General features: G+C 43.2%; 1 protein-coding gene across 2 annotated transcripts in view; it reads right to left on the reverse strand.

Moving 5' to 3' along the window:
* Window positions 1-15,581, reverse strand: part of LOC141132411 (A disintegrin and metalloproteinase with thrombospondin motifs 2-like) — a 1,679,109-nt gene that overhangs the window by 810,655 nt on the left and 852,873 nt on the right. For both annotated transcript variants that reach the window (XM_073620760.1, XM_073620761.1), the window contains exon 7: window positions 4,461-4,566. In XM_073620760.1, coding sequence (XP_073476861.1) covers window positions 4,461-4,566 — 106 coding nt within the window. The remainder of the gene's footprint in view (window positions 1-4,460; window positions 4,567-15,581) is intronic.

Below are 15,581 nucleotides of genomic sequence, written 5' to 3' on the forward strand. Positions count from 1 at the left end.
AAGAGCAGGTTTCTTCCCCTTTTTCGCTACATGCATCAATAAAGTTGTTCTTAGTATATTATCTCTTGCCTCCCTCCCGGGAACAAAACCCGCTTGGTCATTCTCAATACAGTCAGGCATAAGTGATCTCAGTCTTCAGTCTGGTCTAAGCTCGAGCACAGTGATGGATCCTTTCCTTCCTTACACAGAAGTGATATATAGCCCCCCGGGGCTTCTTGATGGAATACTGGTCTATTTTATTGCCTTTATTTTGTCTATCTTCTAGGTTTTAAATGGCATTTACTTGATAATACTCAAAAAAAAAATTTACTTATTTCCCAAGTAGAGTATTTCATATTTCCCCTTTTATCTTTCATTTTTGCGATAAATAATTTAAGTTCCTTCTAGGTTTGATCACCCCTGCCAAGCTTTTCCCAGGTCTGTTACCAAATTCATACTGACTTTTTGCTGTTCTAATGAATGCACGTTTAGCTTCTTGCGCCATCAATTACCTCAATGCCTCACGTTTTACTATCAATTCCTTCTTTACTTTATTATCATTTAGATTTTTATGTAACTGCTCCTGAATCTCTTGTAAAAGAGATTGTTTATGAGCTGTAAAAAAATTTTTCCTCTTGGCCCCTTCTGCTATTAATCTCCCTCTCATAAATACTTTGTGTGTTTCTCATAAATATTCTCATCAATATTCTCTACATTATTCTCTTCAAAGAACAGCTTCATATCCCTTTCCAGTTCCTCCACTATACCCTGATCATATAGAAGTGATTCATCCAACCTCCAAGTTCTCTGCCTATCCAGTATATTTTTTAGGTCCAAGCTGACAATAACTGGGGCATGATCTGAGAGGGTGATTGATTTCACTTCTGCCTTTAATAGCCCTCTAACAGTTGGTGATCCAGATAAATGTAGTCAATTCTTGAGTACGAAGAATGTATCTGAGAATAATATGTATAATCCCTCCCCTTAGGATGCATAATTCTCCAGGCCTCCACAAGTTGCTGCTGGTGTAGCTTATGCTTTACTATCTTAAGATGTTTACCTTCTGAACGTAGGGAGAGGGGCTGGGTATCCAGGGTTGGATCAAGCACAAAATTAAAATCCCATGCCATAATAACATTCCCTTCTTTAAAATTATCTAGCTTATTTATTACTTTTCTCTAGAAGGAACACGGATGGATATTAGGACAGTATATGTTCACCAAAGTATAATCAATATTGAACATAGAGCCCTTGATGAACAGACACCTTCCTTCAGAATCAGACTCCGTAGCTTTTAAATAAAACAATGTATTTTTATCGAAACCTATTGTTATTCCTTTAGATCTCTTAGCGGGGGAGTATCCATGAAACCAGACTGGGAAATTTTTAGAGTTCAATCCAACTCTGGATGACCATTTAAAGTGAATCTATCGTAAAAAGACAATATTAGATGACCAACTTTTTAATTCCTGCAATATTTGATGTTGTTTACTAGGACTGTTTAGGCCCCTGACATTATATGTCACTATCTTCAATGGCTCCATTTTTTACACAGGTGGAAGATAAGATTCCATACATTTTTACTATAAGGTGGAGATACAGATACTTCTAGTCTACCAGATATGATCCATTTAACTAACACAATTTGACAACACATAACAAAACCATACCTAATCTATCCCCAATAGGGTTCTCCTCTTGTGAACCTCCCCTCACCCCTCCTAGCCTCCCCTTCAAATATTATGGCCAACCTGGCTGCCGCCCATATTATGATCGCCTAGCCAGGCAGGGCATCCATTGGGGGTTATAGTATGTCTGCCCAGGCCCCCAGATCTCATCCCAAATTCAAGGATGGCTCTGGGGGAGCAGACAGGCATTGCCGGACCCCCATGCACCCCAGAGCAGGTTTCCACCCTTACAAAACCATCATACCCTTAACCCCCACCCGTGCCGTTCGTTTATTTAGTCCCCAGTATATTTTGTTTAATGGATACTAAACCTTTCTCTTTTTCCTTCTCCTTTCTTTCCCTTCCTTTCCCTTCAGTTGCTGTTCTGTTAACTTCCCCCACTCCCCCACTGTTTTTTTTTTTTTTTTTCTCTTTTCCTTTCTATTCCCTTCCTCTTCCTACCCTCTTTCTACTTCTTCCCCAGGCCCAGCCCTTTTATTCATTTGACCTTCTGGGGGGGGAGTGATTACTACCTCTGCACCTTCAGCTGTACTTTCTACTGTTTGTTTCGTTCATTAATCAACTTTATCCTATACTATATATATTTTTATGAAGTTACCATTCGAGCCAACTGCTTAGTTAGTTAGTTTTTGCCGCCTTTCTCCCCATATTGTTATTCCTTTCCATACATTCACTGTCTCGAGAATAAAGTTGTTATCAAATCATATATACATGCTGATATATGGGAGGAAAATGGGGGTCTACAAGTAGAAATATTTATAGTAATACTGGCAGTAATCGATGTGGAAGTGCTATTGAAGAACAATTTGTGTTTACTATTCAACCTTATCTTTCAAGTTGCTCTCCAAATGCACTCAAACCCACCCTAGACCGCACAGTTTACATTACATGCATTGATCTAATTACTAGGTAAATGCAAAAATTAAACAGCAGCAGGAAGGGCAGTTTGTATAGATCCAGACCTATATCAGTATATCCGTTACTGTACAATAAGTATTATAAAAATTTTGAAGAAGCAGGTACAAATAATCCATAGAACATTTTTTCCTAACAAAGCGTAGTGGGTTAGAGCGGGATAAAGCAATAACTGCACTGACTATAGGTTGATGTCTGTCCTGCCTCACTAGTTCAATTCATACATCTCCCCAACTAAGGTTAATCTTATCATCTAATCAAAGTAAACATGAATATACAAAATAGTGAGTATGAAAATCTGCTCATTAATATATATAGGTAGTTATATGAGTAGTAATGAAAATAGATATATAAGCAAGGATGCAGAGTAAAGATGCAGAGCTGTTATTCAGGGCATTTTTAAAATTTCCTCCCGCATGCTTTCAGATGCACAATTCGGATTCGTAAAAAAGGTCTGCAAAATAAGTATACTAGGAAATTGAGAAAAAAAAAAAGGGACAAGCGATAGCTGGCAATCAGGAGAAGCAGTTTTAAAGCAGGTCTAGAATGAAGCTGTAAACTCAAGTCTCTAGGGATGTAAATTTTTAGTATCTTACATCTTGTATCTTATATAGGCTTTAACAAACAGTCCTTAGAGCAGCCCTTGCAGACAGTCTTTAACATCAGAATGAAGCAGAACAGTGAGACAGAACAAAACAATGGATGCAACAATTTTAACTTAAATGTTCTTATTAGTCATCCTAACATTCCATCTACATAATAAAGTCCTCCATTTTATCTAGGGGCTCTTTAAGAAGGTATACTCTATAACCTATAATATGCTTTAAGATTTTACTTAAATTTTAACCAAGGCTTTTTTTTTCTTTTTTTCATCCTTTCTCGCCCTTCAAGACAATCGTTCCTACCCGATCCTCGGTCATCAATATTCCTCCTTTCAAGCTAGCTGATTAGTGTCCATTTTAGTCTCTTCTCCTCATCGGCCACCTTCATACATCCACAATAGAGCTTTCAGTCCTCTAGTGAATTCTATAGGGCATCTCTAGGACCGACTGTCCCACCATGCTGCACCCGACCGGCTCTGCTGGTTCTCGGCCACGTAACACCCTCCGCTGGCATACTCAGCCACCCCTTGGCCTCTCTCACAAGCCAGACAGGGGGCCACGTCCTCTGGCATCAACCGGCACCCTCCGGCCATACAGCGGCTCTCCTCCAACACTGCTCCATCTTCGGCCGGTCGTCCAAGCCAAGCGTGCCCACCCACTGTCCTCTCTCACAGGCTGGGGGCCGGGCCATCAGCTGCATCCTCCTGAGAGACTCCGGCTCTCTCCCTCGTCTCCCACCGGCACCGGAGTGACGTGTACCCTGCATCGGGGAAACCTCACCCAAATACAAGGGGGTAACGGAGAGGAAAACCAGCCAGAGACTCAAAGAGGCAGGTAATCAGGCAAATAGCAAGTCTCGGTGTCCGTATCAATTTAGTCAGCATCAGTCCAACGTGGGTTCAGTGCTTCTGATCCCCGGGGGCATTCACAGCATAGCATTGGGTTTTCTCTAAATGGCAGCATGAGCCGGCTCAAGAAGGCATGGTGGGGCTTTCAAACAACCCCATACTCGCTCGGGGTAGCACACGGAACTTCACAGCAAGTTCATACTTGGCGCCATCTTGTGGCTCCACCCCCCGTGGTTTTTCTTTCTATGTTGTGGCATTAAAGGCATAGAAGAGGCCTATAATTCAGCTTTAAAGTGTCGCTACCTTTGTGCTCCCCAACCTGTTATGGAATTAATTATGGTTTAATTTCTGGTATCTAAAAATGTTATATTACTAAACGCACTGCACTAGAAAAAAGGAAAAATAACAGTAGCCACAATCCTACTTACACATGGCCAGTTTCATGAGCTACTACAAAGGCTGAGGAGAACCCATCTTCATGATTAAGTGTACAACTTCGTACTGGATGACACATTCCGGTTACTGGAGCATAGCCTAAATAAAAATAAATTTAAATACACATTAATTTTACATTTAAAAAGTATGTCATGGTCTATATTTGCTTCTCTAAAGAAAAAAAGTGTTATCATTAAACAATATATTATACACAAAATGAAAAATAAGCCTGTGAATCATTATTATCCAGGTTATGATATAGCAAGTAGCAGTTAGCCACATTCAACTGGATATCCAAATATGTGAAAGTAGGTGCTTCTACCTCTCAGTGTTATAATGAGGCTTTATCACTGGTGCTCTGGCAGAGGTAGCTGAAGCTAGAAGGAAGGAAAAGCCGGCACTCTGGTGTATACTCTACAATCTTGTGTTTATTGGCGGGTAACAAGTGACAGCCATAAATGTCAACATGTTTCCACCAAACTGGCCTTATTCATAACTAACACATATTCTAAAAAATAAAAAAGAAGATTGTGCCCATGGGACTTTAACTCCTTGGTGCCGAGCACAAGCACATATGTGGCCTCTCCGCGGCCAGGCCTTGGCGCCGAGCGACCACATATTTGCGTGCAATAGCACCAATAGAGCTGTGCCAAGAGCACACGCCCTGTGCAGTTACCGGCATGCACTGACTCGGATGCTCCGTACACACGGTTGGATTTTCCGATGGAAAATGTCCGATCGGAGCGTGTTGTCGGAAATTCCGACCGTGTGTGGGCTCCATCGGACATTTTCCATCGGATTTTCCGACACACAAAGTTGGAGAGCAGGAGATAACATTTTCCGACAACAAAATCCGATCGCGTCAATTCCGACCGTGTGTGGCCTGTTCCAACGCACAAAGTGCCACGCATGCTCAGAAGAAATTCCGACACAGAACAGCTCGTTCTGGTAAACTTAGCGTTCGCAATGGATACAGCACTTTCGTCACGCTGCAATGTCAAAAATGGTTTAATACAGCGCACTCTCTTCTTCTTTATAATGTGAGAAGAATGAAGTAGTTTTGCTGCTCATATTCACACACACTTCTCACAAACTTTTTTTTTGTTTGTTTTTTTATTGTCATTCCCTGAATATGTTGTTATTTGTGTCACATCTGACATAATGATTTTTTTTTATTTTTTTATTTTTTTGGTATTTTAAGCCATTTTTGTTTTAGATTTTATGTTTGTATTTTTTCCAAGGCTGATCTTTGTTCAATGTTATTTTTATTTTTACTCCAGACTATTTTTGTGTGTGTTTTGTGTGTCAAGTTACCACAACACCATTGATATCTTTTATTATTTAATCTCAAGGAGATTGTTTGGTGTTGGTGTCCCTTGTTCATTTCACATTGTATATTTGAAATGTACCTGAATCCTCACAAACCAACTGTCCTTTTTGAAGTAAAACACACATAGGCAAGTATAATTCAAAACAAAATTCCTTTATATAGGGCTCAGAACCAAACAAAGAGGGAGGCAACACTGGATCAACAGGAGAAATTAGCGAAGCCTGGGACCCCCACGGCAGACATCAATTCTTGAACATCAAAATTGGTGGCCTGAGGAGTCCATATGTAAGGGAGGCCAGTCTGGTCCAGAATTCGCAGAGATCCGGAAAGCAGCAGATGACATCTGTGTCCCCAGGCTGTGGTACCACAAGAGGCTGCATCTTTTGGCTGACCAGACTGAACCCAGGGTCCTCACTTTCTGGTCTTCCTTCCACGCTTCCTTCCGGGCTGTGGCTGTGCTGTTGGAGATGTGGCAGGAGGAGGAGTAGGACCTGGAGGAGAAGGAGGAGGAGGAGGAGGACCTGCAGGAGGAGGACCATCTGTGAGTTCGCAAAGGTGTGTCTGAGCTGTAATTTGGCCCCTCATACCTTTGTTAAGAGCCTCCAATATGAGCGACTCGCACATGAGTTGTTGTCCCTCCTCCATCCTCTGCATTTTTGAGGCAATGATGGCAGCAATGTCCTCCTCCACGGTGTGTGGTGCTTCCAGGGCCTCGGTAGCCCTCCAAAAGAGTCCTCTGGTAGCCTCCTCTAGGGTACTCCTCCTCCTGCCACTTTCTCTTTCCAGGTGTTGGGGAGGGACCTGCAGATCAGGCAGCCTGCTCGGCCCTGCCACCTCCTGGCTGAGACTTCCCTGTGTATGAAAAAGGGACATGGTTTTAGTTTTTGCTTCATCAATCACAATCCTAAATTAGTACTCCCAACTAACATCTAGTTAACATCATTGATTGGACAAGCAGAAATATTTCGAGGAATGCTATACCTGGCTCAAGCTGGGCTCCTCCACATGTTGCCTGGAAGGCCCAGGTTGGGCGTCAGAAGCCTCAGCCGGGGGGGAAGGAAGCGTGGAAGGAAGACTGGAGAGGGATGACCTGGGTTCAGTCTGGCCTGCCAGAAAATGCAGCCTGTCATAGTACCACATTCTGGGGACATAGATGTCATCTGCTGCTCCGGATCTCTGTGAATCCAGGACTTTCTGGCGCTCCCGTACATATGTGCTCCTCAGACCACCAATTAAGATCTTCAAAAATGTGATGTCTGCCGTGGGGATCACCTGCTTCACAATTTTACACAATTGCTCCAGCGCTGCCTTCCTCTTTGTTTGGTTCCTATAATGTGGGTGGTTGATCTCTCACAGACATGGCAGCTCCCTTAACATATCAATGAATAGTGACATGAAGTCATTGTCTTTCAATAGCATATCCATGTTCACTGCAAGACACAACACAAGACAAAGCCTAATGTCAGACAAAACTCTCCTAATCTTGTTACAATATAGGCCTCAATGTAGAAGCAGTATAGGCACAAGTTTGTCTCTTACCTTCGTTCTTACGATCGGCGCGTCCAATGCTCCTTCCTCCGCTCACAGATCGTACGTAATACGCACGTGTGTTACGCTTTATATACACTTCGCATGCGTGTAACTCCGCCCGCCCCTGACGTTCTTTCTATTCTATTCCCCCGCCCCTTTTAGTTCGGCGCAGTGGGGGAAGAGCACATGGCGGAGTCACAGCAGGATCGTGCAAATTACAGGAACGAGGAGGAGGAAAGCCCGGATCCGGACACGTCCCGATCCAGAAGGAGACGATTTAAGGCCACAAATATGTCCTTTGGGGAGATGTTGGAGATGGTCGACATCCTGAAGAAGGCCGACTATGACGGAAAGTATGGGCCTTACCCCAACCCCAATATCAGAAAGGCCAAGATCATGGCGAAAGTGGTCAAAAGTCTTCACAGGAATTTCGGGGTACGACGATCGAAAGATCAGCTCAGGAAGCAGTGGTTGGACCTGAAATTAAGAGGGCCCGAGCAGTACAGAAAGATCCGGAGAGTGCTGCAAAAAAGTAAGTAGTTGTGCTGTGTTCCTATTCTTTTTGTCTTTCTTACGTTCGTGCTGCTCCATATGCTTTTCTTAATTGTTGTACAGTTTAAAATGTCAATTTTAATGTTCATGGGCCCATTATTCGTTCGTATCAAACATTTTTTTGGGCCCCTCTAAAACACCATTGTTTAGGCCATATGCATTTTCAGACATTTTTTAGGGCCTACTTGGATGCAAAATATTTGGTGGTGTAGATAGGTTTGTTACTAGAATGAAATGCAAACTAGATTCTGTGTAAGGAGAGGACACTGAGCAGCTGTTTTCACATCTGGACACTGGAGCACTAGTGTGGGACACAAGAACACCATTTTTATTAGGGGGGGGGCACACAGGTGCTCCAGTGTATACTATATGGGGGGTCTCCATCTGTGAAGCTTGTACTAAACAGGTAAAGTATTGCAGGTTGACAAAGGCCAATAAAAAAGCGACATCTTGGAACTCTGCTAAAATAGACAATTGTACCCCACTTCCAAGCAATGTTTCCTATTTCTAGTTCTGCCATCAAATATATATGTGCTAATTATACAATTATTGTTTTACATAGGGGAGAAAAGACTCGGAGGACACCCCTCATCCGAGGAGACCACAGACCCCCCACCTATGGAAGAAGGTGAAATACCCCCAACCCAAGCAGAGCAGGAGGAGGAAGAAGATGTGGTGGAGATTGGCACCACAACAGGTGAGTGTCTGCGACCACAGACTCAGGTAAGAGATGGATGGTGGCAGATTTTTGATACCTGTTTTTGTTTGGTTTCTCTCTTTTTAGGTGATCGTGATGTTAGGGATCGAGATCCTTTCACATCTGAAAGTGCCCAGATCCTGGCGGGGAGATAATGGGGTGTAATGTAGAATTGCAAAACATCCAGAAAAAAATAAATGATGTTATTCAAAAAAAATAATAACATAATTGATGTTTTGGGGCGAATTTAAAACCCCACAAAATCACTTTTTTTAGTGTGGTCCAATGTTTTAAATATTTTAGCAATGTTTTGAAAAGCCGAATTTGGAGGATGCACACAGTGTGCCAACATGTGCTATCTGCCATCATGGGAGATCAATGGACGCGTTTTGGGGGTGCAACCCCTTCCTCAATTATAAAGCAGCGGTGAGGAAGGGCTTGCTCCCCCAAAACACGTCCCTTGATCCACTGTGATGGCAGCTAGCACATGTTGACATTCATAAATTGGAGTGCATCTTCCAAATTTGGCTTTTCCTGGGGTGATTTGACCCCATCTGAACGCAATATCAAACACAGTTCCTAAATACTCATGTCTGATATTGCCTTCAGGTTTTACCATATGTGAACTTTGTAAGTTCAAGTTTTTTGTCTTTCTTGTTGGTTTTACACAGGCCTGTTTTATCCTAAATGGACATTTATATTTTTGATAATGCCACGCCAAAAATTGTTATACGACAAACATGTTGGTTTGTTTTAAAAACCTTTGGTAAATGCACATGTGATTGTGCAGGTATAAAAAAGTTTGTTAATCAAGAATGTGTGGATTATTGTCTCAACACTACAACACTTTTGGGGTGATGTAATTGCTGTTTTCAGCGAAAATGGGGGTTATTTCCTAAGGGCAAACCCTCTTTGCACTACAAGAGCATTTTCATTGCAGTTTCAAGAGCACTTGTAGTATAAAAAGTGTATACACCTTTAGTAAATAACAGACAACAGTGCTTTGTATAAGGTTACACAATCACGCCATTTTCAGGACTCACCACATTGCTGTCAGGGTCAGCAAAAACAAACACAAGCAGTAAATGTCCACAAAGATTGTCATTTTTTCGCTTTTTTATTGGAAAAAGGCTTCACAAATTTGAAGGCATATTGATAGCCCCCCTACCCGCAAAGAACTCCAGGTATCGTAACCGGACATCACGGGCACTCAGGGAGGGCAAGCCAGGACGGCCACTTTCAAGCGCCGTCAGTGTTTCAGGTATCACTCCGGCCTCAGGCCCAACTGAGCCAGCATAGTTGGCCGAATGTTTCCTTAAAAAGTTATGGAGAATACAGCACGCCAGTATAATATGGTTCAGTTTATACTCCGCCATATGGATAGGTGTCAGAAATAGGCGGAACCGGCTGGCCAGGATTCCAAATGTGTTCTCCACCACTCTTCGGGCTCTGGCCAGCCGGTAATTAAAAACCCTCTGTTCCGGGGTGAGGGTCCTCATCGAGAATGGCCGCATCAGGTGGTCCCCCAGCGCAAACGCTTCATCAGCAACGAACACGAATGGGAGTCCTTCCACATTGTCCTCTGGAGCTGGCAAGTCCAAGCTGCCATTCTGGAGACGCCTGTAGAACTCCGTCTGGGCGATGACTCCACCATCGGACATCCGGCCATTCTTCCCCACGTCCACATACAAGAAGTCGTAATTAGCCGACACCACCGCCAACATCACAATACTATTGAACCCCTTATAGGTGAAATAGTACGACCCCGAGTTGGGTGGTGGGACGATGTGGACGTGTTTCCCATCAATTGCCCCTCCGCAGTTAGGAAAGTCCCACCGCTGGGCAAAGTGGGAGGCCACAGTCTGCCATTCCTGTGGTGTGGAAGGAAACTGTTGATGAAAAAAAAATAATTACTATTTTTGCTCAGAAACATGGCAAGCAGATTAGGCACAAACATTATGGGGCAACCTCCAGATAGCATTAATTAAGGGGAATTTAACAACGCCAAAGTATAAGGTACACCTATCATATTCCCCCTCCCCCCCCTCTCATGGGCCATTTCTAACATTATGGGGTGTGTGGAAATCTTGGACAGGTAACCCTCTTCACTTCATTGAGAGATGAATGCCTAAATACAGGGTATTACTTGGAACAGCCCCTCCTTAGTTACACTATTGGCAGCCCACTGGACAGGTAAGAAGTGTCATAATACAAAGATATAAATACACATTGTACACATTTGAGGACATTTGGACATTCTGCTATTACCCATCAAGATAATAATAGGATACAAAAACTTTAAACAGTACCATTTGAAAGTATACAGACAGGCCCTTGCACTACATGCTTTGGGTAATTCATCCATACATCAGAGCACAAACCAGATGGGTATAGTGTGTATGGGTTTGGCAAAGTCAGCAGATAGATGATTGAGTATAGATAGAGAATTGGGATCAGCTGACTTAGCAGTTGGGGGGAGGGAGGGTTACTAAAAATGATTTGGGGACACCACAAAAAATACGCCTCTGCCACTCTGCCAGAATTTAAAGCTAAAATCACAATTCTAAACATTTTAGAGGGTGTTTGGGGTAAAGCACTACTATGGAGCAGATAAAATACATTGTTAAGTGACTACATGAGGTGAATATAGGGCCAGGAGAGAACATGTTGGGGAGGATATTGAAGGCCAATCTGTATGAAGGACCTTAAAAAATAATTACATAAAAATCCTGCATGCATGAGAACAAAGGGGACATTCACAGCATATTCCAATCATGGTCATTAGGGAATGAGGAAAGAAATACAATATATTATCAAACATTAAATACAAAAAAATGTGATATTAAAGGATAAAAATCTTACCTTCATATACTCCTTCTGCAGGACCTGTATGATGGCAGAACAGGTCTCTGAGATGATGATACCCAGAGCCTGGGGGGAGATGCCTGTCGAGAACTTCAAGTCCTGCAGACTTCTCCCTGTCGCCAAATACCGCAGGGTAGCGACGAGCCTCTGCTCCAGAGTGATGGCTTGCCTCATGCAGGTATCCTGCCTGCTAATATAAGGGGTCAGCGAAGCCAACAGGCGGTGAAACACGGGGTCCGTCATCCGGAGAAAGTTCCTGAAATCATCAGGATTATTCTCACGGATCTCACGGAGCAAAGGCATATGAGAGAACTGGTCACGCTGAAGCAACCAATTCTTGGTCCATGAACTCCTCCCCACCCTGTTCATGGACTTGTGTCAAGGTCAGGACCCCAACACCAAGCCCCCACACAGCACGAACTCTACGAGGAGTACATATATGCAACATGGCTAGAAAACGGTCGGCTGCTCAGAACGAAGTAACAGAACGCACTGAAGAACAGCAAGGCCTGTGAAGAGTGACCTGAAAAACAGTAACGAACAAGAATACAATGACTAATTAAAGTCACGCGGAACTTGCTTGCACGCACTGAAGAGCAGATACAAACCCACAAGCACAAACTGAATGGCAGAAAACGATCTGAAAGCCACGAGTCTGAAAAAGCGTGAATCGTCTCTCACCAAACTTTTACTAACACGAGATTAGCAAAAGGAGCCCAAAGGGTGCCGCGCTTGGTTCTGAACTGGCCTTTTCTAGTCTCGTCGTACGTGCTTGACGTCACTGCGTTCTGGGTGATCGGAAATTCCGACAACTTTGTGCGACCGTGTGTACGCAAAACAAGTTTGAGCTAACATCCGTCGGAAAAAATCCTAGGATTTTGTTGTCGGAATGTCCGAACAAAGTCCGACCATGTGTACGGGGCATTAGAGGTTAAAGAGTTGTGTGAAAATAAAGTAAGTATCCGTTGTTAACAAAGTACAATGTTTATTGCATATAAAGGTTGAAATCACAACCAAAAGATAGACACTAACTTGTCATAAAAAACAGGCACAGTATGCACATGATACAGGAAGTGACATACAGTATATACAGTATCAAAAACACCAAATGAATTGGTGCACTCTCAAACTGTAACCTCTTATGCCGCATACACACGAACGGGCATTCCGACAACAAAACCCTGGATTTATTTCCGACGGATGTTGGCTCAAACTTGTCTTGCATACAAACGGTCAAATGTTGTCGGAAATTCCGAACGTCAAGAACGCGGTGACGTACAAGACGTACGATGAGCCGAGAAAAATTAAGTTCAATAGCCAGTGCGGCTCTTCTGCTTGATTCTGAGCATGCATGGAATTTTGTGCATCGGAATTGTCTGCACACGCTCTGAATTTACGACAACGGATTTTGTTGTCGAAAAATTTGAGATCCAGCTCTCAAATTTCTGTTGTCAGAAATTCCGACAGCAAATGTCCGATGGAGCCTACACACTATCGGAATTTCCGACAACAAGCTCACATCGAACATTTGTTGTCAGAAATTCTGACTGTGTGTACGTGGCATAAGAGTTTTGTAGAATAGCGCCCACTTCATCAGGAGACAGCCATAGTATTAGCTTGTTTTATCATTGGTTGAACTAGATGGACTTGTGTCTTTTTTTCAACCTATGTTTTATGTATCTGTGGAACAAAATAGGGCTGTCAGTTACTGATTTCTCATAGATATAATGCCACATCCTTAATTGTCATGAACAAAAAGTGAGTATCCCCAAATTGGACTTTAAAGGCATTAATATCTATACAAAGGGTATGAGACATATTTGAAATATAGCAAACGTATTTATTTAGCAAAACATGTTTAAAAACAAGATAGTTAAGACAATAAACAATTGTTTTGGAATGTATACAAATCTGCATATAAGACACCAAAATTGCAGCACACGGTGTCGTGTGATCCTTCACCCGACGTTTCAGATAATTTTTTTCTTCAGGGGTGTCCTTTAGGAACCACACACGTACATCTATGACATTACAAAAAACATGTACAATTAATATATAATATTTCAAAAAATTATATATGCTCTCATAGGCAAATCTTTTTATCTATGTAATGTTGAATACACTTACATGTACTGTAGTGGTGTCACAGATAATACAAACATGGAATGTTTTAAAAACAAGAAGAGCTGTATCCCATGAAGAAATTTACACAACACCACCAGAGACTGGTTTGCTCTGTGTTGGAAAAACAAGCCAGGAAGCCGGCAGTAACATGCTCATCCTCTCCCAAGAGGGGACCTCCAGAACAGGGCAGACAAAAGCACTGAGGCCAACAAAATGGAAGTGCGGGCTGTAATTGAATGTAAAAATATTTTTTTACTATTAAGTATCATTGACCATTTAGTCATGACTAAAGTATAAAAATGAAAAAAGTAAAACACAGGTTACTGGGGATCTGTTACATGAGTGATGTCTGAATCCAAAATGCAAACAGGAAAACTTCTCCAGATCATATGAGTCTCCAATATCTATGAAATAGACAGGGATATACTCAGGCAAAAATCCACATTTATATAGCAGCCGGTTATAATCCAAATTGTATCCATGTTGTTAAATACATGCAGACTGATTATCAATGTCTGCTGAAACTTTAATTTTAAAGATTTAAACAGGATTGTTACCTTCAAAGGGAATTTGGATGACACACAGCGTCCAGAAAGTCAGCTAGCATGTAGTGGATGCCATAAATTAATTGCTGTGTGGATTATAACCAGCGCTAATTGCCTATGTTGACACAGCTGGCAGCGGACCTCCCCAACCACGCTAGTGACGTCAGTGTGGCGGAACGGCAAGCTGCGCACGCAGCCCACCGAATACACACAAAGCCTCATTTTAAGAGGGAAGTTTCAGGAAAAAAAAAACTTACATTTTAAATAAAGAACTTTGAAGCAAGAAAAGGGTCACAGCCCCACCAGTGCCCATCTGCAGCCTGACCATTGCCCATCAATGCACCCTGCTTGGTGCGCATCTGCAGCCTCTAAATTGCCCATCAATGCATCCTGCTTAGTGCCCACCTGCAGCCTCTAAAGTGCATATCAATGTCCCCTGCTCAGTGCCCATCTGCAGCCACTAAATTACATATCAATGCACCCTGCTCAGTGCACATCTGCAGCCTCTAAATTGCACATCAATGCACCCTGCTCAGTGCCCGTCTGCAGCCACTAAATTGCCCAACAATGCAGCCTGCTCAGTGCCCATCTGCAGCCTCGCCAGTGTTGGATTACAGAGAGCCACAATCTCCTGTGTACTTGGCGCTCAGTCACTCACAGCCATGCCTCCTGGCCCTGCTCATATGATAGACAGAACAGTGGCCCAATGCAGGGCCAGGAGGCGTGGCTGTGTGTGACTAAGTGTCAAGTACACAAGAGATCGCTGCTCTGTGTAATCCAGCTGCGCTCACTCCTCCTCTTCCCTCAGAGACAGCAGGAAATGGCGTATAACAAGCACACAGGATTTCCCCCTGATTTTCAGGGGGAAAAAGTGTATGTTGTACGCAAATACGGTATATACTTACACATGGTTTGAAGAATCAATGTGCAAAAGGCACCAACCGCAGGGTAAGTGTGTCAATGGATCACAATAGGGTAGGGGTGACTCCAGCAGGGTAAACTCTGTCCGAAAGCTGATAGAGGGGCCCACCCAGGGGCCAGGGTACACAAACGGCTGGGCAAATGGACTTACAGGTACGTCCATTTGAATTCCCCGCCATGCCATCGCGCGCGCCGTCCGGTAGCTCCATGAGTCGGGTCGCGGGTCCCGCGTCCCGCGGACTCGATTGCCGCGGGGATACCCGCGATCGCCTCACGGAGAGGACGAACGGGGAGATGCTGATGTAAACAGCATCTCCCCATTCTGCCTAGTGACAAGTGTCACTGATCACAGCTCCCTGTCATCGGGAACAGTGATCAGAGTAATGACACTGCTAGCCCATCCCCCTGCAGTTAGTAATCACTCCCCTAGGACATACTTAACCCCTCCCCACCCCCTAGTGGTTAACCCCTTCACTGCCAGTGTCATTTACACAGTAATCAGTTCATTTTTAATTGCACTGATCGCTGTATAAATGACAATGGTCTCAAA

The sequence above is a fragment of the Aquarana catesbeiana genome, linkage group LG03, assembly GCF_042186555.1.
Source record: "Aquarana catesbeiana isolate 2022-GZ linkage group LG03, ASM4218655v1, whole genome shotgun sequence".
Lineage (NCBI taxonomy): Eukaryota > Metazoa > Chordata > Amphibia > Anura > Ranidae > Aquarana > Aquarana catesbeiana.